The following is a 26888-nucleotide window of genomic DNA, read 5'->3' as shown; positions in this document are numbered from 1 at the left end:
GTTCAATTACAACAATAAAATTAAGTATTTTGGAGGCACTTGCATTACCAAGTAAATCTTTTTTTTAGAAGTGTACACAACATGGTGGCCTTGACGCGTTATTGAAAGATTACAAGCATGACCTTTGAGATCTGTAACAAAAACACTCGTAAAAAGCCAGTCAGCGGCCAATAAAAGCCAGTGGAATCCACAAGCTTTTGATTTTGAGATTGAAAATAAATGTCGACCGTGATGACTGTTTGAAGGCTCCTTTTTCGAGTTTTGTCACTCTATGCGCGATCGGGCCCTTCGAAGAAGAATGCTGAGGCGTGTGCTTTGCAGTTAGTTGCATCGCAATATCAAATAAGAATTACAGCCGCGGTGCTTAGCCTGGAAAAAGAGCTGTAGCCGGTTGCCGGTCAGTGTTTAACCAGGAAAGGCGATACGATGCAACTGAAGTGACGCAGTGCTATTGTATCAAGGTGTGAGTATAACCCAGCTTCGTAACGGCGGCAAAGAAAGGAGAAATGTGCGGCGGTAAAGAAGAGCACTTCGCCTTCGGCCCATGGAAAGTGACGGGCCGATCTAGCCACATCCTCCAGTCACAGTGCCCAACGCCAAGCGTGTGCAAAAGTGCCCCATCTGATGGGACCGGTGAAAACAGGCAAATCTGCCTTTTTTGCAGGTAAACGAAAGTTCAGTGCAGAGTGTAGCTTCAAACACTCTCCGACAGTGTATGTGTACATACTTGGTGAGTCAAGACAGCGCTAGAATATATGATGTTAACCCCAGTCCCAGAAGTTTCTCGTCTATCGAATGGAGGTCGCAGCGTTTTCATGGTGAATGATCCCGAGAGACTGAGAATTGTTTGCACCGAAGTGTAGGTTTCAGTTGGTAGCAGCGATTTTGTGTTATCAAAGAAGCAATACACGGACTTGTGCAAACAGCGGAACATGTTTTACATCTTGAAGTACAACTCATGTTCTCGCCATGAGCTAACCAAACTAAGCATGCAAGACACTTGTAAAAGCCCATGTTACGTTCTCCTGTGTACTTTGTTGAACTTCCTTTAGTAACATTTGTTGCATGCGAATGCATGCATGGGTCTCAGTCTTACGAAAATATACCCTTTCCAATCCTCAGATTTGTTGATGAACTGAAGCTGCCAAGCCACCCGGACATGACCTTCGCCAGCAACATTCTCCGGTTAGAGCACACGGATGGGTTCGGGATAGAGTTCACCTGCATCGACGCACTGCGCTGTCTCAGCAGCGAAAACTACATCCCCAAAGTGGCCGCAGCACAAGCATGGCGGGAAGCAAGGTGGGAGGGACTATGCTACTCAACCCCCGCCAGTCCACCGCATTGCCATGCAACCTGTGTACATTGCTTTAGCTGTTTGTTTCCTGTGGGTTTCATCTACTGGTGTATGAAGGGAATTTCGAGGGCTCATTTCCATTTGTTTGGCGGAACCTTAGTGAAAAACCATTTGATAATGAAGCCTAGGAAGGCATGGGCAACGTTAATTCTACTGGTTTAAGTGTGTTGTTGTAATTGTGAATCAACAACTGGGCTAGCCCGTTTAAATACATTGCTTTATCTGTACCAAGCGACCGAAGATGAAGATGCTAGTCTTATTCTTCCTGTTTCTTCTTCGTCTCGATGCGTCTGCTTCAGACAAACCATGTAGTTATGATACAGGCATGAAGAATGTGGACAAAAAAGACCACTCAATGCCGGCAGGGCGTCAAGTAGTCCTACACCTACAACCTACAACCTTGGGATCATGCGTTGATGCTCTTACCAATTGAACTTTGGTGGCAGTCGTCCCATTCTCCACTCGCAGACGAGTTCGGTTCCTGCCAGAGGAAAGTTGTCTTTTCGTCTATTTTACTTTCTTCACATTTACATCACAATTACTACCGTAGATTCAAAACAGTACATACATTAACGTCACCTATACCTTCCCTGGCTCCATCATCTGCTGGTTTCTACTGAAAATGTACTGGTCGCGTTATAGTGTGTGCTATGCTACACAGGTCACAAGAGGAAACTCTAGTGCTAGTGCAAGCGTGCTGGTTAAGCTGTCATGGGAATCTAAACTTCTGGCTTCATGTGGCCTTGAAAGTTAACAAATTAACTAAACAAAATATTGCATATCAAGTGCATCATTTGCATTTTTTAAAAGTTTTTTCTGTTGCATTTAGAAAACGATTCCTCAGAAATCTTCCAAGATAAAGTTAAGTAATGCTACAAGAGCATCTGAATCCACTGGCACCATGAAGGCACATTGGTTAAGTCCCCTCCCCTTAGTCCTATGAAATGCACCCTTTGGACTCGGGATGGTTCGGGACATTACAGTGCCTCAGTTCTGACTGCATTTTCTGTACAGGAACACAGCCAATGCAATATATTTCAAATGCTCCTGGCCATATGTTAGTCTGTTTAAATTTTGACTGTGTTTTGCTTTTACACTCTTATTTTGCTATCATAGGCCACTTGCCGACTATTCCAAAGAGGACGAAGACCATTTTGATTGGACTTTCACCACCGACTACAAGGGGACACTCTTTGGCAACGACAAAACTATTGTGGTATGTCAAAAGTCATGCCTCGTCACAGCAATAGCTTTCTTCCTTTTAATTAAGAAGTGTCATACATTTTAATCTACCATTTTTTATTCTCTGTATGAAATTGTCTAACAAGCTTACGTAATGCGTAGCTTAAAGCTTATGCATTATGCAGAACTTCCAGTTGTGGCAACTAGGCTGGTGAAAAACATTCGTCATTAAAATGATTTCTTCAGAAAGGTTCATGTAATTTGTATACATTAGACATCTTACATTATTTTATAATCTTTAATTAGTAGGGCTTTGTTATAACCAAGATGCGCAGCCTAAATATGACTGATGCTTTGTCAGCCCTGACCAACATAGGTAAACCTCCACACATAAAAGCACTTGAGTTAGTTTCTATTGTTTCTTTGCCCCCCAAAAATTTGTGGCCTGCCCAACTCCTTTTGTCAACTAGCATTATCAGCTGGCCCCATATGTACCACGACCAACTCTGCTGCCATCCTGTCTGGTGATATTGTGCTAACATTTTCCATTTCATTGCACATTTGAACTCCTCAACATCATCTGAAGTTTCTTAGTTATCTCCTGAGCATCAGCTCCATGATTTTAATGATTATATGCTTTTCACTTTTAAACAGCAGTAGCTTGAGTGTCGTGATCTAGGAATGCCTGTTGTTTGGGCTTAAGCCCATACTTATTCTTAAGTGGATTTCCTATATGCGTGTGGCCTCCCCTGTCCGAAAATGACCTAGACATGTGCGCAGATGTAGCTTTACCTTGGAGCTTCGATGATCCAATCACGTTTAAGGCCAAAAGATGTTGCCAGTAAAAATTTCAACCTCTTTGCATGTAGGTGAAGGAGACAGAGGAGCGCATTGACTTGGAGAAGCTGAAGAAGCGAGAGCAGATCCTTTTTTACCAGGACGTTTGTCTGTACGAAGATGAACTAGCCGATCATGGAGTTGCACAGTGCTCCGTTAAGCTGGTAAGTTGCTCCCTCTAAATGCTACAGGCACTGCATAATCAGTTATTTTAACATTCTCTTAATGATAGCATTGTTGTTTAGACATTGTCAAATGTGGGACGCTTGTTTGTCGTTTGCATTGTATTGTATTAGTCAATGCCTAAACAAGACCCCAGTTGCGTGCCCTGTAGTGTGTGTGTGCACACATGCACATACGTGTTGCATATATATATTTTTTTTAAGTGTGAATACACTTCATAAGCGACCCCAAACCATCCACCGCCGTCGGCGGCGTCTGCAGTCTTCTCTCTATCTTTAAAAGAAAGAGGACTTGGCGGGTCGCAGCGCGACGCTCTACCGAATAAGCCACGGACGCGACGCTGATATCGGTGTCAGTAACGCGCCTTATACCCCCTCCCCCTTCGCTCGCTCCTCCGCTCACCTCGCTCGCTGCAGCTGCGCGCGCACCCCTCTCTCTCGCGCGCCCGCCTTCTTTCTCAGTCTCCCGTCGAGAGCGGGTCGTGAGGGGGAGTAAAGTTAAAATCTGTTGGCATTCGCCAGTGAGTTAACGTAAACTCTCCCGTGTGATCAAATTGCGATTCCCAGGAACCATTACACCATAAAGGCACCATAGTGTGATTAATAAATATAATAGTGCGAATTAATAAATACCCCTCATAGCATCAGCCCGTGTATTCGCACCTAACCATGTTCACCCTCGGGGAAATGCTTGGGAGTTTTTTTGCATACTGTGCACGAAATGCTTTTCGTGCAATCTCAGTGGTGGTGTTATAGATCCTTGTACTTTCATCCTTCATTGGTAAAAAAGAATCCTAGGTATGGCATTTCGGAACCACGTTTAATATTATTTTTTAAGTGCCATGTTCAGGTACTCATGCATATATGCATTATATGTCCCACTGAATTAAAAAATATATATATATATATATATATATATATATATATATATATATATATATATATATATATATATATGAGGAGAAATTTGAGATTTCACAAACTTGTTTATTCACTAATGTATTCGTAATTTATTAATTGTGAAAATTGTGCCGAGGAAAACTGCAGTTAAAGAATGAGAGCTACGGTGTTGTATCTCACTAAAATGGCAAGGCCTGCACACCACGAGTGATAACATTCACAGTCATCACCATTTGTTAAAGCACAATTTCACTACTGCAGCACGATTGCAGCATCTGCCGAGTGCTGGACCGTGATAACCTTGCTTCTTCCCGCTTTGTGCAGCGCATCATGAAAAACAGCTTCTTTGTGCTGCTGCGATACTTCCTGCGGGTCGACAACGTTCTCATACGCATGAACGACACACGTTTCTACCACGAGGTAAGAACAAACAGCCCCGCAGGCCTGCACCGTACTATGGTATACTATTTTGAGTTGGTCTTCCCCGATTGGCAGGTTTGAAATTCATCAGGGCCCCCCACATTGCTAGTGCAAGTGGTGCCAAGCGCGATGACAAGGTGCAAGCAGAAAAGGCGCAGTAAGATGTGTGCCTTCTGTAATGGGTGGCTCGCCTTAAGCCATTAAGTCATGATAATGCCATGTTCTGACGTGCTATCGTAATGTATGCTTGTACCACACATTATTACTCGATATTATATGTCACGTGTATACATTACGCGTGTATTTTGTAAAGTATGAAAGCCGCTTCCACTCATTTCCAAGCAGAGAAAGTTATTTTCAATGTATTTCCAAGCAGACGCCTGGCTCTGTGGTAGAACGCCTGCTGGCACGCAAACGACCCGGATTCGATAGGACCTACAATTTTTCATTGTTTATCTTATTTGGATATTTGCCGATTTTTCGGTCACGTACAAGATGATTTTTCGCTCACAACCACTGACGCCAGAATTTCTGCTAAACGAGCTCATCAACGCTATGACGTTAATAGCAATGCCATATTCTATGGTAGAGTATGTGCTCGCAGAACGTGCTCTGTGCTGGCTGACATAACCTTCCTCCTCTTTACATCTTTCACATATTCCTCCTTTTCACATCTGAACCACTGCAGGGTAATCATAGAAAAAAAGGATGAGGACATAACGAAAGAACCAGACAAGGACTAATCTGTAACTTCTAATTGTGTTGACTATGCCTAGCTTTACAACGCTGTATTGACAAGTGTACCGAATAAATTTAAAGTAGGCAACACCCGTGAAAATGATTTAACGTGCTAATCCTATAAGTTCGTATACGACAAACAACATGCCTGCCTAGCACGAAGATGCTGCAGCACAATGGCGACTTGTTTGTTAAATTTGAAATTCCACAACCTCGCTCATGTCTCCGTGTTAGGTCTATACAGCTATTCTTTACCTGGTCTTCAAATAGATAGGATATTATCCTAGAACTGCAGGCAGATAAACACTCAAGTTATTAGCACTTGTATCGTTGTTGATCTGTTTTCTCATCAGTTTTGTATGCTCACACAATATGGTTAGAAGCAGTGTTCATGGTGTTGACAGTATGACATAAGCTTGTCTGGCCAGCATGAAACATGCTATAAGAATTAATGCAAGTACAGTAGACTCTCATTAACCCTGGAATGCCCAATGTATCATATTTGTCACATTAAACCATACCTCAATAACCCTATTAAGAGCTACTATAGGTGTCACAATAAACAGCTATTACAGATTTGACATATAATGAAGAAGGTATAGTGACTTGCGTATTACTATATGACAGTAATTATTATTTCCAATTAGTACTGAGTAGGTTATACCTTAAACAAAATTTCATGTATATATTTCTTAAAATATTTTCTACAAGGAGAGTAAAAACAGTCAGTGTTTTCTCACAAATTTTCTGAAGGCGTAACTGTTCCTGAGAATTACAGGGTTAAACGAAACCTGAAGAAACCAGTAAAATGTGTTTCATTTAACAGGAGTTCCGATTACTGAAAGATAAACAGGAACGCACAATGCAAGAACGAAATCTATCTTGTTAGAAGCATTTGTTCCATTTAAGCAACGGTTCCGTTTAACAGATTCTCGTTCACCGAGTCTGAGGAAGTGTACGGACAGGAATAATCTTCCACAAATATATTAATGTCTCGGCTCCACTGTTCACGATCAAATTGCTCCAAGGATTTAATGCACTATTCAGCAAACCATTATGCAATCATATTCTGCTGTTAACAATTATGTCTTATCTTTGCAGGCAGGCTGGAATTACATACTACGGGAGTATACCAGTCGGGAATGCGAGGCATCACAACTTGATGTGAGCCGTCGATTTTTTTTTCCTCTTCCAAACTTGCTCTGTTCTGAATGTAGAGCACTATGTGCAAGATGAGTCACGTTTTTTTGAATGTTTGCACAAATTTGTTGTAGAGAAATTGCATATTAATAAGGAATTATGAGGTTGGACTTGTCATTAGTGAAGAACAGCTGTGTGAACATTTGCACGCACAAAAAGAGACAGTATGCACATACGTACTGCATGTAGTACCAAAATGTTTTGTTTGGAGTGCTATTCTTCAACAGCCGGATTTTTTTAACACTCTTTAATTTTATGTTGGCAACAGGCTGATTATCAATCAGTAATATTCACCAAGCCATTTTTCACTCACTTCTAAATTTAAAGTAAACCTTTTTTTTTTTTTTAATTGCTAAACAGTCAAGTAGCAGCAAGTAGATGTGAACAGAACCATCTGCACCGTGAGGAGCCAGTGCATAATTTTTGAAACGGTCAAGGCACCTCCACTGCCAGGTGCATTGTTCCTTGAATTTTGTTCACGAATTTTATGGTTCTGCAAACTTGGTAGTGAAAATTAGCATGCTGCATAGCACAGCCAACGATTAGCCTGTGAAGTGACATCCAACGAATCATGAGACATTTTTGTTGGTTGACATCAATAAACAACCCTTTCGCCCAATCCAAGCTAGGTGCAGCATTTGCCTCTGTAAGGAGCAAGCTTTGATGCGAGTGTGTGTGCATGGCATACATTGCTAGCCCATTCTCGACTCTCTTATAGTATTTACTTGCTGCTCTCATGGCCTGTCACTATGCTGCATGCATGAATTCACAAAACAGCTGTTGCTAGTAAAGCACAGAATTGTTTATTGGAGTTGATTTTGTACAGCTGCACATAATCTGAAGCTGTTAAAAAGAAAGCAATACAACTCTGAACATCTGGAAGGATAGTCCGTTGCTCCATAGGCATGATTGCTGAAGCATGCACTATTGCCCGCAACATTTGTGTGCGTTCTGTTTTAGCATGCACACAAAGCTCATCAATGACCCGATTACGCTTTTGCAGGTACCTGTAGCAGTGCTCACGGATCCCGCTGCCCTGTGCGAGCATATTCCAGTACGCAAGACACTGATGGAACGTCTGCAGCTTCCTTGCTGAAACCAGAGAAGAAAGAAAGACTGGTTTTTGCATTGTTGAGTGGTGCTCACTGTCCCAATGCTTCTGACCACTGAATTTTCATTTGCTCTATGAGCGGGTTTCATTTTGCATAAAAGTGTTCCTTCGTGGAGTATCCTCCCTTGTAAGGAAGACTAGACTCCACTTGCGCTGTACTGCCCTGCGCGTACCAAAGAGTTCTGTATCGAACTGTGGTACTGTTAGCCCATTTATGCCAGAAAAATTGCCTCAATCAAGCCCTCTTCATGATGCCTGACATATGCAAAAGTAAAACATAAGAGTTAAACAAAATTTCATGACAAAACAAGTGATGTAGACAATGAACTGCTGCACACCATTTTATGATACACAAAACATTACCACTACATTTAGTTTCATTATAAGAGACAGAATGAAGATTTCAAACTGTCTTTCATCATGATAAATGAAATTCTGAACTATGCAGCTGACTTTGTAAAATTTTGCAACTATACTTCTGAAGGCTCATATGATATTACTAGTGCTTCACATGATACATTTCAACAACTTGTTCCTGTGCATCGCAGAACTATTCAGAATGTTTGAGTTTGTGTCTTTATCTACCACAAATTAACACTTGTGTTTGACCTATGAAAAAAAGGGTACACAGTAAGCAACTGTGCTGCTTTTTCTGAAACTAAATAAGGAATATAAAATATTTCGTATATATCTTGTTTTAAACAAGGAGACTGGAGGCAGTACACTACAAGCAAAAACAAAGCAAGGTTTTGTGGGCTGATGACTACTATTATCTTTTTCTTGCTTTCACAATGCTACAAGTGCATGGTTGGCCACATTGCTCAGGCGGATACTATGCGTACGTGTGAGCGAAATCTTACAAACAGTATTTCACACATCTCCTACTGGAGGTTGTGTGCAGCAGTTGTTTTCATCTACGTGACAACAGACACACAACTTACGCAAAGACAGCATCTAAGCAACGGGAAATGCCATTCCCAAACGCGTCCTCCAGGCGTTGTAAGCTCCCAGGATGTCTCTTGTGGATAGCAGCCGCTCAACTTCTTGACACGCCGACTCAACTCTCTCCCCGACTTTCACGTCCGGCATGGCTTTCGTGTCATCGTAGTCTTTCGCCATGTCCTGGGTGCGAAAGAAATGAGCAGCACCGCTTTGTAGTGTGAAAGATCCTGTTTCAATAAACGACGTGATCTCAACCTTGCTCCAAAATCTGTAATGTGCTATAACACTGAAATAAAGAAACAAGGCTGCTTTTAGTTCTCAGCTTTGCATCATCCTGCTTCCTCGTACCGTGATTCTACGTGGCCAATCTTTTGCTATAGATCCAGTGATATATGCGGTGTTTGTCATTAGACATATATAGGTATCATATATAAAAATAAATAAAAAATTTACAAAACTAAATAAAGGTATTAGACAAGCTCAGCAAACATAACTTTGTAATGAAGGAAACTAGCAGCAACAGGACGGAGAAACAGGGCTAGACACCTGATGACAGATGCGTCGGCATGGTGTTTTGATGCGTATCTATGAAACAGCACGGAGCTTTGTACAATTTATCAGTGCAGTCATGTATTAGTTAACAAACACTCTGACCAAAAAGTACGTAAGAAAGCGTAAACCCGATGTTTCGGAATCGACTTGGTTCCTTTCTCAGGGGGGACTGTGGCTACATTGCAGTGGCGTCTTCAAGGCACTTGCGGGGCAGTTAATGACCCCCTACCACCCCCCTCCTGTTCTGCTGTGGGCGTAGTCCGTGTGCACACGGACTACAGCCCCGATTCCGAAACATCAAGTTTACACTTTCTCACGCAATTTTTTTAGTTGGAGTTAAAATCGTTTCCCTGTTTACCGACCCAACCAGACAGAGATCTGTCCAATGTTTACATTCGAACGCTTGGAAGTGTTTCTGGAGCTGCGCGCGAGTGCACGTCATATTTGAATTGTGTTGCTGGTTTTTGTTTATTTTCTGAAAAAACAACCAGGCAGATTCAACACAAAATAAATGCTTGATTCTGAAGTTATTATAGGCAGCCTACAACTTAGTTATTATTTATTTGTTGATTCGAGAATGAATAGAGAAGTTAGCTAATAAAATTTTTTCCATTAACTGTTTAGTGATGAAAAAAATATTCGTAGTATGTACGTACGACTATGACTAATATATACAGCAGGTAAAGCTTTCCCAGGGTGCTTTTTTTTTTGTTTTTGTCGAAGTTAGAAGATTCTTGCATTTAAAATAATTTTTAAGTTTCATTTTCAGCTTCTCGTGAAGAGCTCTGACCATGTGACTGCTCATTCGATAGCTGCAGGTACTGCAGATCCCTTCAAGCTGTTTATCGAGGAAAAAATTAAGAGGTGACATTTTAGTCTTACGAGCATGCGTAGCAATGTCTCCGCTCTGAGTGCTGGCCAACAGCAGCCCGCAGGCAGCTCGAGCTCCAACGATGAGACACCTTGACCCAGAGATTCTAAATGTGCGGGCCATGCTTGAAGTCCAAGGCGCTCGGTAAACCTGTTGACACCACCTAGGGATTCCAAACACAAGGTTTTGCATATCTGAACGAAAATATCTTCCTACCAACTTGGGGGAAAAAAAAAAGATTAATTATACTTTTTTTAAATAGCTTGTTCCAGCGAATTAATGTCATGTACACTGCAATGTGACTGTAAAAGTTAGCTTGTCAGCTGTTAAGAGCAATGCATCGCGAGAAGCACAACTCCAAGAAAGAGCACCTGTTCTTTTTCAATACGCAGTATTATGCTTTCTCTTACAATGGGAAAAACACTCGCGTGTATTAATGAGAACAGACAAGGATGCTAAGGAAAGTACAGGGCATGCTGTTAGTAGTAATTGTCATGGAAATGTGAAGTAGACGAAGAGATAACTTGCTGGCGGCAGTGACTGAACCCGAGACCTTCAAATAGCGCGATCGATGCTCTACCAACTGATCTACGGCGGCTGTCATCCCTCTGTCCACTTTCTAGAGCAGTGGTTCTCAGCTATGGATGCGTTGAGGACCCCTTGTGGACTGGTGGAAGTGATGGGGGACCTCTTGCAGCGGAGAGGAGGGAAGGGGGGGGAAAGATTACGTAGGCAAATCAACCCAACTGGAGCATGAAACAGGTGCCTAAAAACATCAAACAAACGTGCCACATCATTTCATTTTGGACAGTTCATCAATATGTGGCACAGTCACGCTTAAAGAAAATGCGGGTGAGGGTTTTCCGAATCACAGAAATAGCTTCGTGGACCCCCTAAGGTCCGCGGACCCCCATCTGAGATTCACTGTTCTAGGGTATACAGTATACGTGCATTTAAACGTAGGAGTGTCAGTCAGCGCCGCTAGTAGCCACTACGGTAAGTGCGGGACACTTTTTTTTGCCTGTCTGTGTCACATGGCGCGTGATCTTAAGAGCTGGCAGCTGACCAATTAACGCCTTTGTATACTACCTGAAGGCGCCAGAACGAGACTTTAGCTATGAGTGAAGGAAATAAATGCAAACTTAACAAAAAGTGTAATATAAAATGTAATCTGCTAAACGCAATCAGAGTGTGCAAATGAGAAGTTAGTGCTCTCAAAAATAACATGTCAAATTCTATAGTAATTATTTCAAGACATTTTTTTTTTTCTTTCATTTCTGCATGTGTAATTTGCCTCTGTTACCTAGAATGTTCCCATTTCTCAACTTTATTGCTCCTACTCCTAGGCCTGCAGCACACTAGCATTTGGAATTTTGTAGCACGAACAAACGTATCACATTGAAAATTGCTCTGCTGAGTCCTTCGCTTTATAATGTTGCCCATGACTTCAACAGTGACAACTAAATAAGACATCCAAGTAGACACAGGGCCGTAACTAGAGAGGAGTTCAGGAGGTTCTGATACCCTCCATAATTTTTACATCGTATAACTTTCCGAGTGACACAAAAGTATTTACACTCCTTCACAGATTCGACATGAGTAATTCGACCATGTTTATAAATAAAATGGCTGCTTTTGGCAGCCGTTCCACTCATAAACAACCCCCCCAAAACATTCCTGGGTACGGCCCTGAGTAGACACTGCTGGGCTCCATTATATCGCTGCTAGCTAGTGCAAACAATTTGGAGTAGCATCATTATCAGCTTCATTTCTGCACGATTACAGGATTTGTACGCGTTTCGGAGAAAAACTTTGAGAGCACTGAAGGACTTACAAAGTCCTATCAAAGCTTTTTTAAGAGTGCGAAGCGGCATTCAATGTAAATATTTTTACTCTATATGATATTTCCAGAACACTACAGGTAACTTCACTGCACCAGCTGCACCAGAAGTACAAAAATGTGTACTAGGGATATCCAGCCTTGCTGACACTTTCTTGAATTTGATGGTTGATGGCCACTAGTTCTCTCACTATCCTTCTGGAAGTGTGCCCTGAGCAAATAGGCAATTAATATTCATAACATGGCCGGGATTCAAAACCATTTCCTTCAGCTTGGCAGTGCAAAACTTCAGCTGCTGAGTTGCCATGATGGTTCAGTGCCCTGCAGTTAAAGCAACCATTTTGCTTCTGCAGAAGTGTGATTTGATGAAACAATGCAACCTAATTGTTGCCTTTACTATTTCTTTATAGTTTATTAAAGTTTTATCCACCCGGAATGGAATGGTACCCCTGCCCTAATTGTAACATCAATTCACACAACACATTGTCGAGAGAATATATGCTTCAGCAGGGCGGAAAAGTGTGAAAGTTATTACAGCTGCATACAGTAGACCCTCAGTAAATAAAAATCTCTTAAACAAAACAACTGCCCTTATTAAGATTAGTTTCGTACTTGAATTCTGCACCCCTGCTCAGCTCTCAGCAAGCACAACACCTATTATAGGAACACACTTTCCTGGTCCCTTCAGGTTCCATTCATCGAGTCTGCTAGGCTTAGTTTTTACAGTTGCATATGAGTATGATGGCATACGAGTTTCCTCACGCTATGTGTCAAGTATGTACCTATGCTTACATGAACCACTGGAAACTAAGTGGCTTGCCACAGTGAGCACAGCTGTTTTCTGTGCAGGCCCTTCCTTGATAGAGATTTGTGACGGGAGCACTGTTGTCTTGAGCAAAGTTAGCACTGGTTTTCCTGTGGCTTCCCTAGATGGTAACACCAAAGACATAGTGGCTACTGCAGCTGTATCACATCTGATGCGTATCTTCAATGGCTTTCCCCCTGGAAGATAGCAAAATGCAATTAATCAGGGGGCAATACTTTCAAAGCAATAACATTAAGAAAAATAGCCCCTCTCTATCTTGTGCAGTGCGCAAAATCATTTTCTTTCATTGTCTTGCTTTACTAAAGTGCCACTCCAACTTATTTCATACACTAGATCTACTGAATTACCAGACCAATCAATCAATACAACCATCCTCATTTGGCATGTTTAAGGCATGGTGGGAGCATACCAAAAGGCCAACAAATATGTTGGCTTCATGCGCACCATATACCACTTTTCAAGCGTCAGCAGCAATAGCTGCACATAATAATGCGTCAACGATGAGATTTAAAATCGGTGGGTAACAAAAGCAAGGGAACACATGCACAATCACAATAATATGTACAAATTCAATGAAAAGAAACAGGAGTGGAAAAAATACTAGAAGTGTACATACTCTTGTAGAATGATAGAAAAAGGAAGAAATCGTAATAATAAATTAACACGAAAACATTGTGTATGCAATATGAGATATGCCACAGATTTTAATTTGTCTCTGCAGCAGCAACAAGTGTGATTTGGAAGCTTAAGATATTGCACATTTATTTCCAGAAATTCTAAGGCAGCTAAAGTACTAGCCTGTCAGCGCTTGGAGTGAAAAGAAGAAAAAAATCTACGAAATCTGCATACAACAAACAATTATGAGATGCAGTGAAGTAGAGTGAACGGCTACCTGTTGCTGGAGAAGCAGAAGCAGACCGACAAATGGTGCGGTCGCCAATATCAAAGCTGGCTACATGAACCCAGTTTGAGGCCTCTGAATCCGGGAAAGTGGCTACCAAGTGCCCATCTTCACGCTGAGCATTGACTGTTATCGCTGGAACACAAGACAATATAAACACGAAAGTGACCAAGCCTATGGTCAAAAGTTTTGCTCAATCATGCATGGGTCTTGGCTGAATTCGTACGTGTACTGGAGTTTACAGAGTAACTATATAGGATTTAGTTAGAAGTGATCCGTTCACATAGGCCTTGAGTGAAATGGTATATACTGGTGTTTATAGACCAACTAAAAAGAACTTGTTTATTGAATGGATAACTAAGCAAGCAAGCTAGTTGACAAAAGCAGCAATGCCAGTTGATGCTGCAGGCGCTCAGGGTTTAAGAGTGGTATGACCATGGCAGGTGCACATTTGACAATGACTGAGAGGTACCAAAATTAATTTGGTTTGGATTTTAATTCTGCATATAAGGAAGCCAGTTTTAGCAATTATACTTACTTATTTTACTCAGTTAATAAGCTTTTGCAACTGCATTCAAGCAGTAATATTATGGTACACCCCATTCGTCTGCCCTTGAATAATCTTTAGCTACAGCTATTAAACCACTGCGCAAGTGTAGTTTCAAAGGCTCTTGCTGCAACTCGACACAGGTATTGTCTACCTTCTGCTGAGAAGAGGGGACCACATTTCAGCTCTTGGAGCACAGTGCACACATCTGACTTCTTGTCTACTCCACATGTCCGAATCTCCTTGTTAGTACATATAGTATTTCCCTTCACTCTACAGAAACGGTCAACTTCTTTCTTCTACTTGCCTGCATTTCACCTTAAAGGAGCCCTATGAAGCCTTTCCATGTACTTTTCTAATGGCTTCATTGAAAATGCCAACTGCCTCACGGATCAACTGCCACAAAACTTTTTTGAATCCGTCAAGTAAGAGGGGAGTTGGAGTGATTTGCTGCTTGCTTAAAGCACTTTCTCTCCTTTTGTACGAGCAAGCACACTAAAAGCTATGCAAGGAGGAAAATAACAAGGGCACAAAATGCATCTTTTCTTAAGTGTGTGTCATGACCTTGAGGACTTTCTTTTTTCTTTTTCAGAACGCGGCTAAGTTTCGATGTGATCATGAGCACGTGCTGGCATCATAAGGCGGCTCACGATGCTTAAATCAGCCAACAGCAGTGAACTTTCGGTGAATAGCATCATTGTTGAGAGAAGAAGGAGCGACTTCTTGCTGACTTGAAGAATTGTGAATCCCAGGCCACATGCTGCACTATAATCAATGGCTCGCCTGCACCGAGGAGCTTCGACTATAGATTGGAAGCGTTTACTGACCATGCTGAAAAAGTGTTACTCTTAGGTACTTGGTGAAAAAGGTTATCTTAGCTACTTTGATGAGTGGTGAAAAAACATAAAGATAGACTTAATCATTTACACTTCGAACCTCAGTTGTCTATCATTTTCTGCAGCATTAGTGTAAAGAAACTTGCTCTAACATCGACTCAATGGTTAGAGGGCAGTATGTCAAGTACGAACAATGTAGCCGATTGGAATTCTAATTTTTTAAGAAGCCTTTCCAACATCAAGCGATACCATCTCATCAAGTGCTGCTCAGTCGGTAACCAAGGAATTTCAATTTTTCTCGTATTAGTAAATAACTTTCTTAAGATACCACAAACACCATGCTCGCTCCGAGAAGACGCTTGGTAAGCAACAAAATTTAAAAGAAAATGTTGATGGCCACATCGGCTTGAAGTTCCTGCACCGATAGTCGTGACGTAATACATTTTTACAGCATCTACTTGGGCCTATGCAGTTCCTGGTCAGTAAAAATGAAGTACATTAGCTTCTGAATAGGCCATAAACCTAAATACCATGTTTTAGGAAATGGCCTTGAGCCAATGCTATCAAAATGCGAAAAAAAAAAACACCTTGAAATATGTGATGTCTATAATGAATTTTAGTGAGAAATTTAGAAGCAAAGTTTTGATACTAATTTTTTCAGCTATTATTGAACCTATGGTAGAAAATTAACGAGACAAGAGTTTTTAGAGCACAACTTATTAGTTTAAGCTAATTTATTGCTGCAGTTTAGTGCTTCTTCAACAAGGCAGAAGATCAGAGTTCTAACTTCTAAGCACTCTTTTTGGCATTTCGCATGAAACTATATGATCACGTGCTCCTCGGTCAACAACTGAGGGGTCTCGTATTTAGCTGCATTACGCACTGTTTCTAACCCTTCTCTCTGTGCACTCACAGTGATGTTGGAGCTGCCGCAGTTGCTGCATAGCAGCCTGGACGAACAAGAGCTCATTCTTGGCCTGCACGATAGGGTGTGGATGCAGACCCTGCAGCGAAAGGCGTTGTCGAGGCAAGGGTGACACCAGGCGCACGCCTCCACTGCCATCCAGGATCAGGAGCCCAGAGACATCCTGGTTCAGCTCACTCTCACTGGTACTTGCTTCAGGGTGAAGCTTGGTTAAGACTGCAGGCGGGGCAACGTACACACAATGGCAATCTTAAAACAGAGGCAAGCGAGGACTTGTTTCTATTACTTGAGCTAACAGCTTAGAGACAAGAAACTCAGAGACGGAGCTCAAGAAGAGCTACCCCAAGTAAAAGACATTTACTAGTTCGTAACTGATACGTATAATTATTTTTAATGTAACTACTGTGCTTCTAGTGAACTTACACTTTTAAGTGTGCTTTGAGGTGTCTACACCTCTTGATAGTATATTCCTTTCCATAAACACTGACTACTGCAATGCATACATCGTTTCAGCAATCCTTCACTTCAGGGCAACACCAGCAGTGAGCACAAGTGGAGGGAGGGAAGGCTGCCCCCCCCCCCCCCCCTTAAATTTCCACCAGCCCTGCTTTGCCCCTCCTAGAGCAAATATATCCACAACATAGCACGCATGTTCTTAGCCTACCTGTACCCCTGAAGGAACCCGCCTCTCATGGGTGCCTCCTCAGTAAAGAAATCCTGGTGCTGCCCTTGCTACACTGTCTGCTTGTTGAATTTTGCTTAGCACGTATAACTAGCCATGCAATACACACTCCCTCACAACCCACGATTTGCCTCACCTGAGGACACAAGGCTCTGAACCGACACAGCCTTTCCCAGAGGCAATGGTCCTGCTTGAACCTGGAGAAATGCAGGCTCCTGTGGTGACTGCTGCCTGATGGCCATGCGGGCCTCCCAGGGAGTTCCATTGTGTAGCCAATGCATGAGAGCTCCATTCAGGCAGAAGTCATGTGCTTCCTCAAGAATATTAGGTGCCCAGGCCTCCAGCCACGTTCCACTGCAGCTGCTCAGCACTTTGCCCCTAGCACCAATGATGAGCATCTCCATGTCTGTCGAATAAGCAGAGGAGTGCTGATTCTTTAAATCATTAAACAATATCTCGCATCAATACCTAAGAGAAAGAGTCGTTCCCATCGAGTAGGACCCACCAGTAACTTCAATCATTATTAGTTTTGCCTACAACAGTGGTCAACACGAGTCTTCATTCAAGCAAAACAAGTTATGGCACTTAAAATGAAGTACACGGTTTCAAACGGCAGCCCAGAGTGAATAATCCATCTTATAGAATGTTCAAGCTGTGTATGCTTGCACAGATTTTTGTGTGTTTGCACAGATGCAGCTGCAATCGTTGCCCTTAGAATGGCAGTACTATGTGCCCAAAAGAGAAAGCTAGGAACGAAAAAGCATGACAAATGCTAAACCAAGCTGCAAGCTTCAGTCGGTTAAGACAATTGGTGAGTACTACTAGGGGACAGTTTTTCTGCAGATAGAAGTCAGAATAGAAATGAACATTTTCTTAAAGCTGCGTTTGAGGTCTAGCGGGTAGGCTGCTGCAGAATAAGAAAGTCATTGGCATTGGCAAACTACTCACCCTTGTTCTCGAGATGTTCAGGCTGCCAGCAAGAGATGGCAGCCACTGGCTGGCCCAAATCACAAACCAGACGGGCCCTACAAGATTCAGGAGAGCGGTCAGAACGTAACAGCATGGTTAGAACACGGCCATCTGGTAAACCCAGTAGCAGTATGCAGGGCCCTCGCTCCTCTGGGTCGGCTGACTGACTGGGGAGGTCACTCAGCTTCAAACCGAGAAGTCGTGAGAGGTGCTTTGTCAAGAAGAGAGAGCTTCCGAGAGTCAAACAGTCATCCCTGAAATAGAAAATAGCACTCCCATTACAACAATCTCACTTTTTTTTCTGTAAACTAATGTTTGCAAATTAGTTCGGCGGAAACCCACAAGGTGGCCGAAGGGTTAGAAAAAAGAAAGAATTCATCCTGGTCCCAGGCTCGAACCCCGAACCAGGACGAATTTTGCAGCAACTAAGAAGCTTTCTTGCTCAGAAGTCCATACCGATTCCCTTGAGGCGTCGTGCTACAAACAAGTGGTTGTCTTCTTTCCCTTTCTTAACTATTATAGTTTGCCAAAAAGAGGTCGTAGGGCCAACGAATGTAAGGACAGGAAGGAGTGGTCTTGGAGAGTGACAACACCTATCATGCAAGAGACACTCTTCTGAGCTATAAGCGGTCATGATTCACATTAGTATAAATTTCTAATTGTAACAAGGCAAGATGAAATAAAACATCACTTTGCAACAGAAAAAAAGGAACTTTCTGTAAGCAGTAGCTATAAGTTTTCTAAAATTTCAATGTGCAAGCTGCACTAGGCCTCCACTGAGATGACTGCCATAAGAAAGAATGACAGTCATCTTTTGTCTTTCAGAAATTGACTTTGAAAGTACAATATACTCAATCTTCAATTTACACAGCCAGGTGCATTAGAATGCATATAAATCTGTGGTTTGTTGTAAAAGTAATGCTTGTGTAGACAGCAAAGGTAGATATTAAACCCTGCTGTTGTCATGAACAAAGTTTGGCTTCATATAATTGTTCTTAATCTCCTGCTAATACATATGCAAGTCCACGCGGAGCAGCTACAAGCAATGGCATAATGTTGTCATTAAGATGTGTACAACTACCAAGTGTGCGTCAACTTTTCCCTTTTACGTACTGACCTTGCATGATGTTCACTTGCCAAAAGTCTTGCACACCACAGAACCGGACTTGCATCTGGTGAACGCAAAAGATGCTGTATGCTGCACGAAATGCGGCATATGGGTGGTCCCTTGCCATTAAGAAGCAACTCCCAAGATCCTGGACACACGTTGTACGCAGCCACGAGGCCACCCCATGGAAGCCCACAAGCAGAGCTTGGTCCAAGCAGGAAACTCCTGGCACTAGGTCACACACAGAACAGAATCAGAAAGCATGCTCTTTAGCTTGGATAGTTTTATGTATGTAACTACAGCAAATGTGGCTACTACTTAAAGGGATTTCAATTTGTGTTCTGGCATATTTAGTCAAATGTGTTTTTGTTTTTGCACAAATGACAAGGCAGGGCCCTCATTATCATTGAAAAGGTTAGAAAAAATACTTCGCACTGCTTTCATCTCACTCAAGTCTTAAAAAAAAAAAAGAATTTGTCACTCCACAGAATTGGACATTACACTTCCATTGCAGCATTGTCTGCCTCATCCATGTAGCTAAAAATAAAAAAAAAAACATTGTATGCAAATAGCTCCACTAGTGAAGAGGTAAGCTACCACAGCAACTAAACTAAAACATTAGCAACTAAAGAGACGGGCAAGATGAGCCAAGCATGCAAACTGTTTTCCTTACTACAGCAGGACAAATAATGTAACCTAATGAAATATGAGTAATAATGATGCTACAACAAGTGCAATCCCCAGTGAATACTTCAAAATGAAATCTGATAGCCTACAATGTTATCCATTGTTAATAGCCTATCACTTTTATCAGTTATTATCTGGACAGCTAACAGTCTATCTTCTCACTGGCAACCAAGAGCCATGCCTAAAGCCCGCAGGCTGCACAATACAATAATGCCCTGTTTCTCAGTGACAAGTGGAATAAAAATATTTGGTGCTTCATTTGAGGCTACTCAAGAATGAACAATCCATGATAACTCACTTCAACAATGTGTGGATCTATCATTTTATATGTACCATTTCATCATTATTTTGTGTTATGTACATAATTAGAATGTGGGTCACCAACTTTTGAGCCTGTGGTTCAAAACAAATCAGTAAGGTTCTATGACAGGTTTAGAACTTAATGAGAAAGCTTGCTGCTCCTCGTGGATCATACTCAATCTACAAAGATGCTGTTATCGTTACTTTTATCGGAACTACTTTGTCAACTAAGCTACTTCTTCATGGTGTGCATGCTTCCCATTTCTTTGAAGGCCCAAATGTCCTGATCTAATCAAATTTTTTTAGAAATGGTTTCTGTGATAATTTAAACAGCATTCATCCTGCAAATGTGTGGCTTCCTACAAAATCGTTTTTTATGCCTTAATAACACACTAGTAGTCAAATCGGGAGGTAAAAGAAAACGGGGCCACCACATGGTCAAATGGTATTTTTCAAGCCACTAGAAAATGCCTTGGTGAGCTTACAGGAGTACCAACACAAAGTGTTGAAGGCAAGGTAACTCCTAGCAGATCTTTCCTACTGAAAGAAGGGGCATACTTGTGCGGGAGTACAAAGGCTGACATCCTTGCCTCGGCAATACATTATCTTGGGAGTCATGCTCAAAGGGGATTATAGCAGGAAACCCTTATTGAAAGAAGTTGCTCATGCGCATGTGGTTGTGCATGCTGCTATGCTAAAGTTGCTCATGTGCATGTGGTTTTGCGTGCTGCTGTAGCCAGCTATGTTTACACAAAGCCACACTGGGTTCGGCCTCACTGCGTACTCTCTCAAACAGAAACTGTGTATAAGCGATCAAACGAGCTTTATATTCCTTGTAAGTGGGTCAATTTGTTAGCTCCCTATATATAAAAAAAAATCCAAACATTTTCTGTAAGCGCTCCTACATGGAAGCCATGTCAAGTAGATATCAATGGCATACCAAAACTGGCGGCATACAATCACTTGTGACCTCACTAGGTGTCACAAATGGCTCGGATCTCACTGGCTCGCCACTTTTAGACACGTTACTCGCGACCTGAATGGCACATAAAAATAGTTATTCCAGTATGTATTTTTATCTACCTGGAGTAAAAGCCACATTTCAATAATAAATTATTTGTTACCAAATCAAGACTGGAAAAATTGCATGGTAACAAAAACTTGTTTTACTTACTTAGGACCAGAAACCTCCTGGTTCTGAAAATGTTGAAATGGGTCATTCAAGGGCACTGCACTCGTCACATGCAAAGTTTGTCAAAGTGACCAGTGTAGCATTGGCTCTATATGCTCTGCTCGTATGTACACAACATTCCACAAGGTAGACAAAAAAGGGTCTTCTATTTTGGTTGTCGATTCAAGAGGATCATTACAAACACAGACCGTAAAATTCCAGGGGCACAGAGGGACAGGCATTCTTCTTACAATATAATAATGATGCCACATTGAGCAAAAAAAAAAAAAGGAATTGACCAAAAAATTGCAGCTGCTGCAGAAAATAAAACAAAGGCGTGCAGCCAGAAACCTCGTCAAGCAGTCTGGGACTCTCTTCCCCCCCCCCCCCCCTTCTTTTTCTACAGTCTTGCTGTCAATAAATAACAGATGGAAAACAAACAATATGGATTTTAGCTTAAATGCCAGGTCATAAATTCTGAAATGGCTGGAACCTGTAATAAAAAAATCACAGCCCACTCCCCTATCCTCGCTTGTGCTGTACAGATGTTGCTTACGTAGAAAGGCTATTGTGTTGCTTTTCTAAAGGCAGAGTCCACATTTCATTTTGCTTTCTGTTAGAGCTGCAAGTTAACACAGGACATTTCGTTACCATGTCACGGTTTATTAGGACATTACTATTTTTTCAGCAGTTCTTCTCATTTTAAAATCTGCAAAAGGTCAGTAGGATTTTCCAACCAATATTTATTTTTCTATTTTTTTAAAGTAACTGAGGGTATATCTTGTATCGTGAGAGTATTAATTTCAACAAGCAGTAGGTGTGCTTTTGCACACATACCTGTTATTTCTGCTTTACATTTTTTTTTTCATTTGTCTTGTATTCCTTTTGTTGCTGCCTTTCAAATCGTTTAGATGGCGGTGGCAGCCAGGAGAACTGTGTACGGCTTTGTTGGAGCGGCTGTGACAAAAGGAACCCCACTACTAAGCATACCATGTCTTGACAAAGTGAGAAACACAATAGCTTTCAACTAAGAGAATCTGCTGGCTGCATTTTACTGAAGTTGAAAGCTTCCACCTCGTAAAGAACAAAGCAATGGTGAAAAACTGCACCCATAAAGTCCCTCATTGATAAAGAAAAAGAAATCCTTACAGAAGATGGAGAGATACATGAAAGTCAGAAATATAAGAATGAAACCGACCTTGAACAAATTTTGCAAAGGAAATGAAAGTTCTGGGCACAAGTAGCCATAAAAGCATGGCATTTATACAATAACTTGCCAAGAATGATGATATAATCAATGTTATCGGGTGCTACACCACCCACACATTTTTGGTTTTGTTACAAGTTAAAGATAGGGGTTAGTTATTACTAAAATGAAGGTGATGCCAGAATCTCAGTAAACTAACACTCAACTGAAGTGATAAATTATTTCTGCAAGAGTAGGCAGACTTGTTTTATAGATGCAAAAGAAAATATGCAACTCCTGAACTCTTGACACAAGATTGAATTATGTTTACATCTGATTGAATTTATTCAACAAGGCCTGCTTGCACTTCTTTATATTGCTGAAAATAAAAATGAATACACGACCCAAGGATTTATCTATACGGTAGAGGACAGTACGTTACTGAGAAATACAAATTAAATATGCTTGTTTCATTCCCCAATTCTCGCATGTATGTGCATGTGCAGCTTTGGCATATCAATTTGTTAGTCTTTTTGAAAATTAAGCAGGTGACATTACACCAAATATTTAAATAGAAGTTTGTCCTTCAATAAACTAAGGCTTGTGATTTACGTAAGGGAAAGTACGTCAGGGTCTTATACATGCTGCAAAAAAATGCCGAATTACGTCAGCCCTCGCGCTATGTATAACGCGGAACAAAGAAAGCTAAACAGCGCCCAACGACCTTGGCGGCCGCACCTGCTCAGATGGAACACACTATGAGAGCTCCCATGTGAATTGGTACATGGAAGTAACAATAGAAAGTCACATGACAATCGTTTCAATGCCGCCCGGACTCCGCCTATCACCTCCTTCCACTTGACCTCTCACGCTGCTCCAGGTTAGCTTCACGTGTCATTTCCGTCTTTAATGACGCGTTCCAGACTTTACGGAAACTGCCTGCGCAGGTGAGCGTTTACCTCACGACAGCAACGCTACGTGGTGAAGTCGGCTTGCCGGAAGTGTGTGACGCGCAGTAAAGCAGCCGAGTGGTTTCGGATTGGCCAGAGAGAATGAACGACAGCGTCAGAAATTTCAAACACGCGGAAACGTTTTATGCAATTGAAGGACTGCGTTTTAATAAAAAAAATTGACAACGTCGCTAAGCGTCGTTCAGGCTTCGTACAACGCGCGGGCAGGCATTTCGTAACGTCAAGGTCACTTAAATCGGCGCGTGGATCGAATATTTTTGTTGAACGTTAGACGATGAATAATGTTTAACGAAATATTTAGCGCACACACTACAGGATGCAGGTGTAGTCCGCTCGGCCTAAGATATGAACGAGGAAGTGGAAACCTTATTACCAGTGAGCGTTCTTTGTGAAGCCTCGTGCGAGACGGAAAAACTTTTCGAATTAAAATAAAGAAAAAAAAACGGGGGTGGGGATCGCTCGCTCATTCCACGAACACGTACATAAACGCGGCTAGCGTGCGCGGTACAGCCGCAGCCAGTGCTGCAATGTCAACACAGCCGGGGCGACCAATCCGGCGAGAGTTATTTCTTGCTCGGCTCTGCTGTGTCGCAATCGCTCCTCTGTTGCCGCGTCGGCTGGTCGAGAAACTCGGGCTGCCGCAGACTTACCTCACTTCGCCCAGTGGTACGGTCCACACGCCTTGCGCAGTCAAGGCCAAGAAAGCGTCGTTCGCGGGGACGATTTCCCGCAGTCCAGACTTGCAATGCAGCACGTTCTGTGCGGGTCATATTTTTATGATGAGACAGCGCTCGTGGTAGTTCGAAAATTTGCGCAATTACTCGCGCAACAGGAGCTGCTTAGGCAGAAGCGTGCTTTCAACGAAGCCAAGTAGCCCGTACTTACTCACCTGAAACGTAAAGCGAGCACCCCAAACAGAGGTGGCACATTTTGCAAATCGCGCCTTGTAAACGCTGACAACTGGTTGGTTCAGTCTAAAGCGACAGACTATTAACTCCTCTCCCGACGGGAACGCGCGCAGTCGTTCGCCGGGAGAGGTGCAAGCGAAACGGGCCAAATATAAGGACGTAGCTCTTGCATCATCGGCTCCCGCACGTGCACGCAACCGCGCCGCCATTAAAGCACCTCGATGGCGCTTAGACCATCCCAACCGCGCGGCAAAGCGCAAGGCCACCCAATTGCGAAACTCGCACTCCACGCGGACACCTCGTGGCTCGCTCCGCTTCGAAGAGCTACGCTTTCAATGGCGAACCGATAGTCAATCGCTTCACGGTTCATACCGATTTAGTGAACGCGCGATAAGGTTGCAGATTAAACGGTACAGGCGAGACGTGGTTTCGCATGGCGCGTCTACAAAAAGAAAGCGGCGACATTCCCGAAGGCTGGAATTTGCGCAACACGTGCGTAGTCATGACGACGCCGAACGGGGGTCGTCAAAATTACAGCGCAGTTGAAACAGGTTGCGGGCGGCCGTGCGAGCTTTCCTCGAGATTATGACGCGCGCGGCAACAGGTTGGCTCGTGCGACGTGGCGGCGATCGTGAATTCCACGCGCGCGCACCTGCAGCCTCGGCATGCGCGCAGCTTCATCGAGACGTTGTCACGGCGAGGCCGTGATCTCGGCCGACAGTTCGACGGCCCGTTGACAGCGGCCATGGACCGCGCGCGGTAGCAGCCTCTCCGATCGACGTCAGCGCTTTGCGTCATGCGCCCGCTCACCCACGCGCTCAGGGTCGAAGAGGGCCGCACGAAGTGAGGGTGCGGCAGTGGCAACAAGGAGTACTTTTTATTTCAATGCTCTCTGGTCGAGTACAACAGCTAAAGGGCGTATGTACACAACGGGACGCAAGCTTAACGTCGTAGTAACAAGTGTTCCGCGCGTGGACGGACTGGCCGCTCACGAGGCACGGCGGCGGCGTAAATATATAATATATACAACAAGGGGGGAACTATGTACACGGGGTTACTTGGCACGGGGACTAGAGTGTCAGTGGACCCAGGGCCTGGCATGCGTGTCGAAGTTGAAGTCCAGGTTTCCGTCCACGCTGAGCTCGTGTTGAATCACCTGGTCGACGTCGCAATGCAGACCTGGCACGGCGTCCAGGTGGTCGAGGTCCAGGTCGTTAGGAAGGTGGTCGTTGAACGTTAACAGACGACCCATCACCTGCGACGCCGACGGGCCCATCGGAAGCGGCGGCGCGGTGTCGTGCCGGTCTCCCAGGGTCATGGACTGGGTGAGCGTGTCGGCCAGCGGGCCGGCACCGTACCGGTCCACAGGCATCAGCTGCTGGGGCGGCCACGCAGACGGCGAGCCGGACAACGGCGCCAGCGGGCTGCAGTGCTGCAGGTCTAGCCGACTAGCTGGCGGTGACTCGGGGAACGGGTCCAAGGGGCCCTCCGACGAGGACGGACTCGGAGACGCGCGCAGAGCTTCCAGCTTCTTCTTGAGCCGCCCCCGCTTCTTCTCGTAGCGAGGAGTCTCCATCGAGGTAGCCCGGCGTCGTGCTGCCTTGCCAGGTTTCGCGTCCGGGTTCAGCATCCACCACGAGCTTTTGCCGGCGCCTTCGTTCTGTACTCGCATGAATCGGCTGTGCAGCGAGAGGTTGTGCCGGATCGAGTTCTGCGTGGGGACAACGACCCATGCTGGAGTCAGTCACGAGGGTTCGAACCCCCCAGCACGCACATGCAACGCACTCAATACCCCCCCCCCCCCCCCGATCGCCAGGCCACCTCCCCCCTCCGTTCGGATGAGCACGCGCGCTGGCATAGCGCCCGAAGGCCGCGTCGCCATGCCAACGCGCGAACACGCGTGGGCCAAGGTCACCCCTTTGGGTCGAAGCCGGCGAGCCGTCACGTGCACGAAAGTCACGTGACATCGAAAACGCCCCGAAGGTCTCGGCAGGAGAGGCCTGGCGAGCGAGAGGGGCGGCGCGTGGAAAGAACCCCAGCGGCGGCCAAGTTGCGATCGGCGCAACAAGTCGTCATGGCCGTCGGGCCGCTAGCCCTAACGCCGGCCACGTCTTACCTTCCAGCCGGCGGAGCTGTTGCTGTCGCCCTTGTCCTTGAAATAGGGCACGTTCTGCACCATCCACTCGTAGATCTGCGACAGCGTGAGGCGTTTTTCGGGTGCGCTCTGGATGGCTTGCGTAATCAGGTCCGCGTAGGACATGTTGCCCCAGGCGTTGCGACGCGACGAATTCTTTTTCGGGGCGCCCGCCTCACCGAAGGGGCTCTCCTGCGTGCCCGCCTTCTCATCGCCGCCGTAATTTTCGGGCCGCGGCAGCGGCCAAGTGTTGGAGCGGGCACGCGTTTGCGGCTCGAAGCCCGGCTCGACATCAGCCAGCCGATCCATGGCGCGTGTCAGCGATCAGGTCCGCCGTAATCCGAGATGATCCGCGCCGTAATCCATGGGGCACACTAGCCACCCGAAGGCAGCCGACCAAACGCGCACTATCGAGGTACGGGCACGAGTCCCCGACTGCCGGGCGGAGCCGCCGCCACCGCGGCTGCTGCGACGCGGCTACTGACGTCACACACGAGTCGCGCGCGCGCGGCCAGCTGGCGCCGCTCAGCGGCACGCGCCGCAGACCGCACGCCCAAGGACGCTCCGCTACTCGGCGCAGCGCACCGTTGGGCGAGGAGAACGCG

The 26888-nt window shown here is 44.2% G+C and overlaps 3 protein-coding genes and 1 long non-coding RNA gene across 7 annotated transcripts; 2 read left to right on the top strand and 2 right to left on the bottom strand.

Moving 5' to 3' along the window:
- The first annotated feature begins 244 nt into the window (after window positions 1-244).
- LOC119174820 (TIP41-like protein) lies at window positions 245-8062 on the top strand. Its single transcript, XM_037425913.2, has 7 exons — window positions 245-664; window positions 1123-1302; window positions 2474-2573; window positions 3409-3540; window positions 4783-4878; window positions 6718-6780; window positions 7820-8062. Exons 1-7 carry the CDS (start codon window positions 507-509, stop codon window positions 7910-7912), a joined length of 822 nt encoding a protein of 273 aa, XP_037281810.1. The 5' UTR covers window positions 245-506; the 3' UTR covers window positions 7913-8062.
- On the bottom strand, window positions 7597-24498 carry LOC119174818 (uncharacterized). 4 transcript variants are annotated; one of them, XM_075895075.1, is made up of 12 exons: window positions 24131-24317; window positions 23892-23998; window positions 21088-21110; window positions 18936-19157; window positions 17798-18072; window positions 16986-17255; window positions 16156-16383; window positions 13851-13994; window positions 12925-13134; window positions 10304-10455; window positions 8869-9049; window positions 7597-7908 (listed from the first exon to the last, which is right to left on the bottom strand). In XM_075895075.1, the coding sequence occupies exons 1-11, from the start codon at window positions 24168-24170 to the stop codon at window positions 8882-8884; spliced, it is 1839 nt and encodes a 612-aa protein (XP_075751190.1). In that variant the 5' UTR covers window positions 24171-24317; the 3' UTR covers window positions 7597-7908; window positions 8869-8881. The 4 variants fall into 4 exon arrangements, 3 of the variants coding, with proteins under 3 accessions (XP_075751190.1, XP_037281805.2, XP_037281806.2); XM_037425908.2 differs by lacking the exon at window positions 21088-21110 and having other exon boundaries at window positions 24131-24498; XR_005110226.2 differs by lacking the exon at window positions 21088-21110 and having other exon boundaries at window positions 7769-7908; window positions 12915-13134; window positions 24131-24498.
- Window positions 21678-22192, top strand: LOC142817705 (uncharacterized). Its single transcript, XR_012895316.1, has 2 exons — window positions 21678-21802; window positions 21996-22192. It is a non-coding gene; the product is annotated as an uncharacterized LOC142817705 (long non-coding RNA).
- A 509-nt stretch (window positions 24499-25007) lies between the features above and the next one.
- foxo (forkhead box, sub-group O) lies at window positions 25008-26751 on the bottom strand. The gene is made up of 2 exons (XM_037425912.2): window positions 26266-26751; window positions 25008-25860 (listed from the first exon to the last, which is right to left on the bottom strand). Exons 1-2 carry the CDS (start codon window positions 26590-26592, stop codon window positions 25228-25230), a joined length of 960 nt encoding a protein of 319 aa, XP_037281809.1. The 5' UTR covers window positions 26593-26751; the 3' UTR covers window positions 25008-25227.
- Window positions 26752-26888: the final 137 nt, after the last annotated feature.

This window comes from Rhipicephalus microplus, chromosome 5, assembly GCF_043290135.1.
Source record: "Rhipicephalus microplus isolate Deutch F79 chromosome 5, USDA_Rmic, whole genome shotgun sequence".
In the NCBI taxonomy this organism is placed as follows: domain Eukaryota; kingdom Metazoa; phylum Arthropoda; class Arachnida; order Ixodida; family Ixodidae; genus Rhipicephalus; species Rhipicephalus microplus.
The sequence above is the reverse complement of the archived record's forward strand: the minus strand, read 5'-3'. Positions and strand labels throughout refer to the sequence as shown.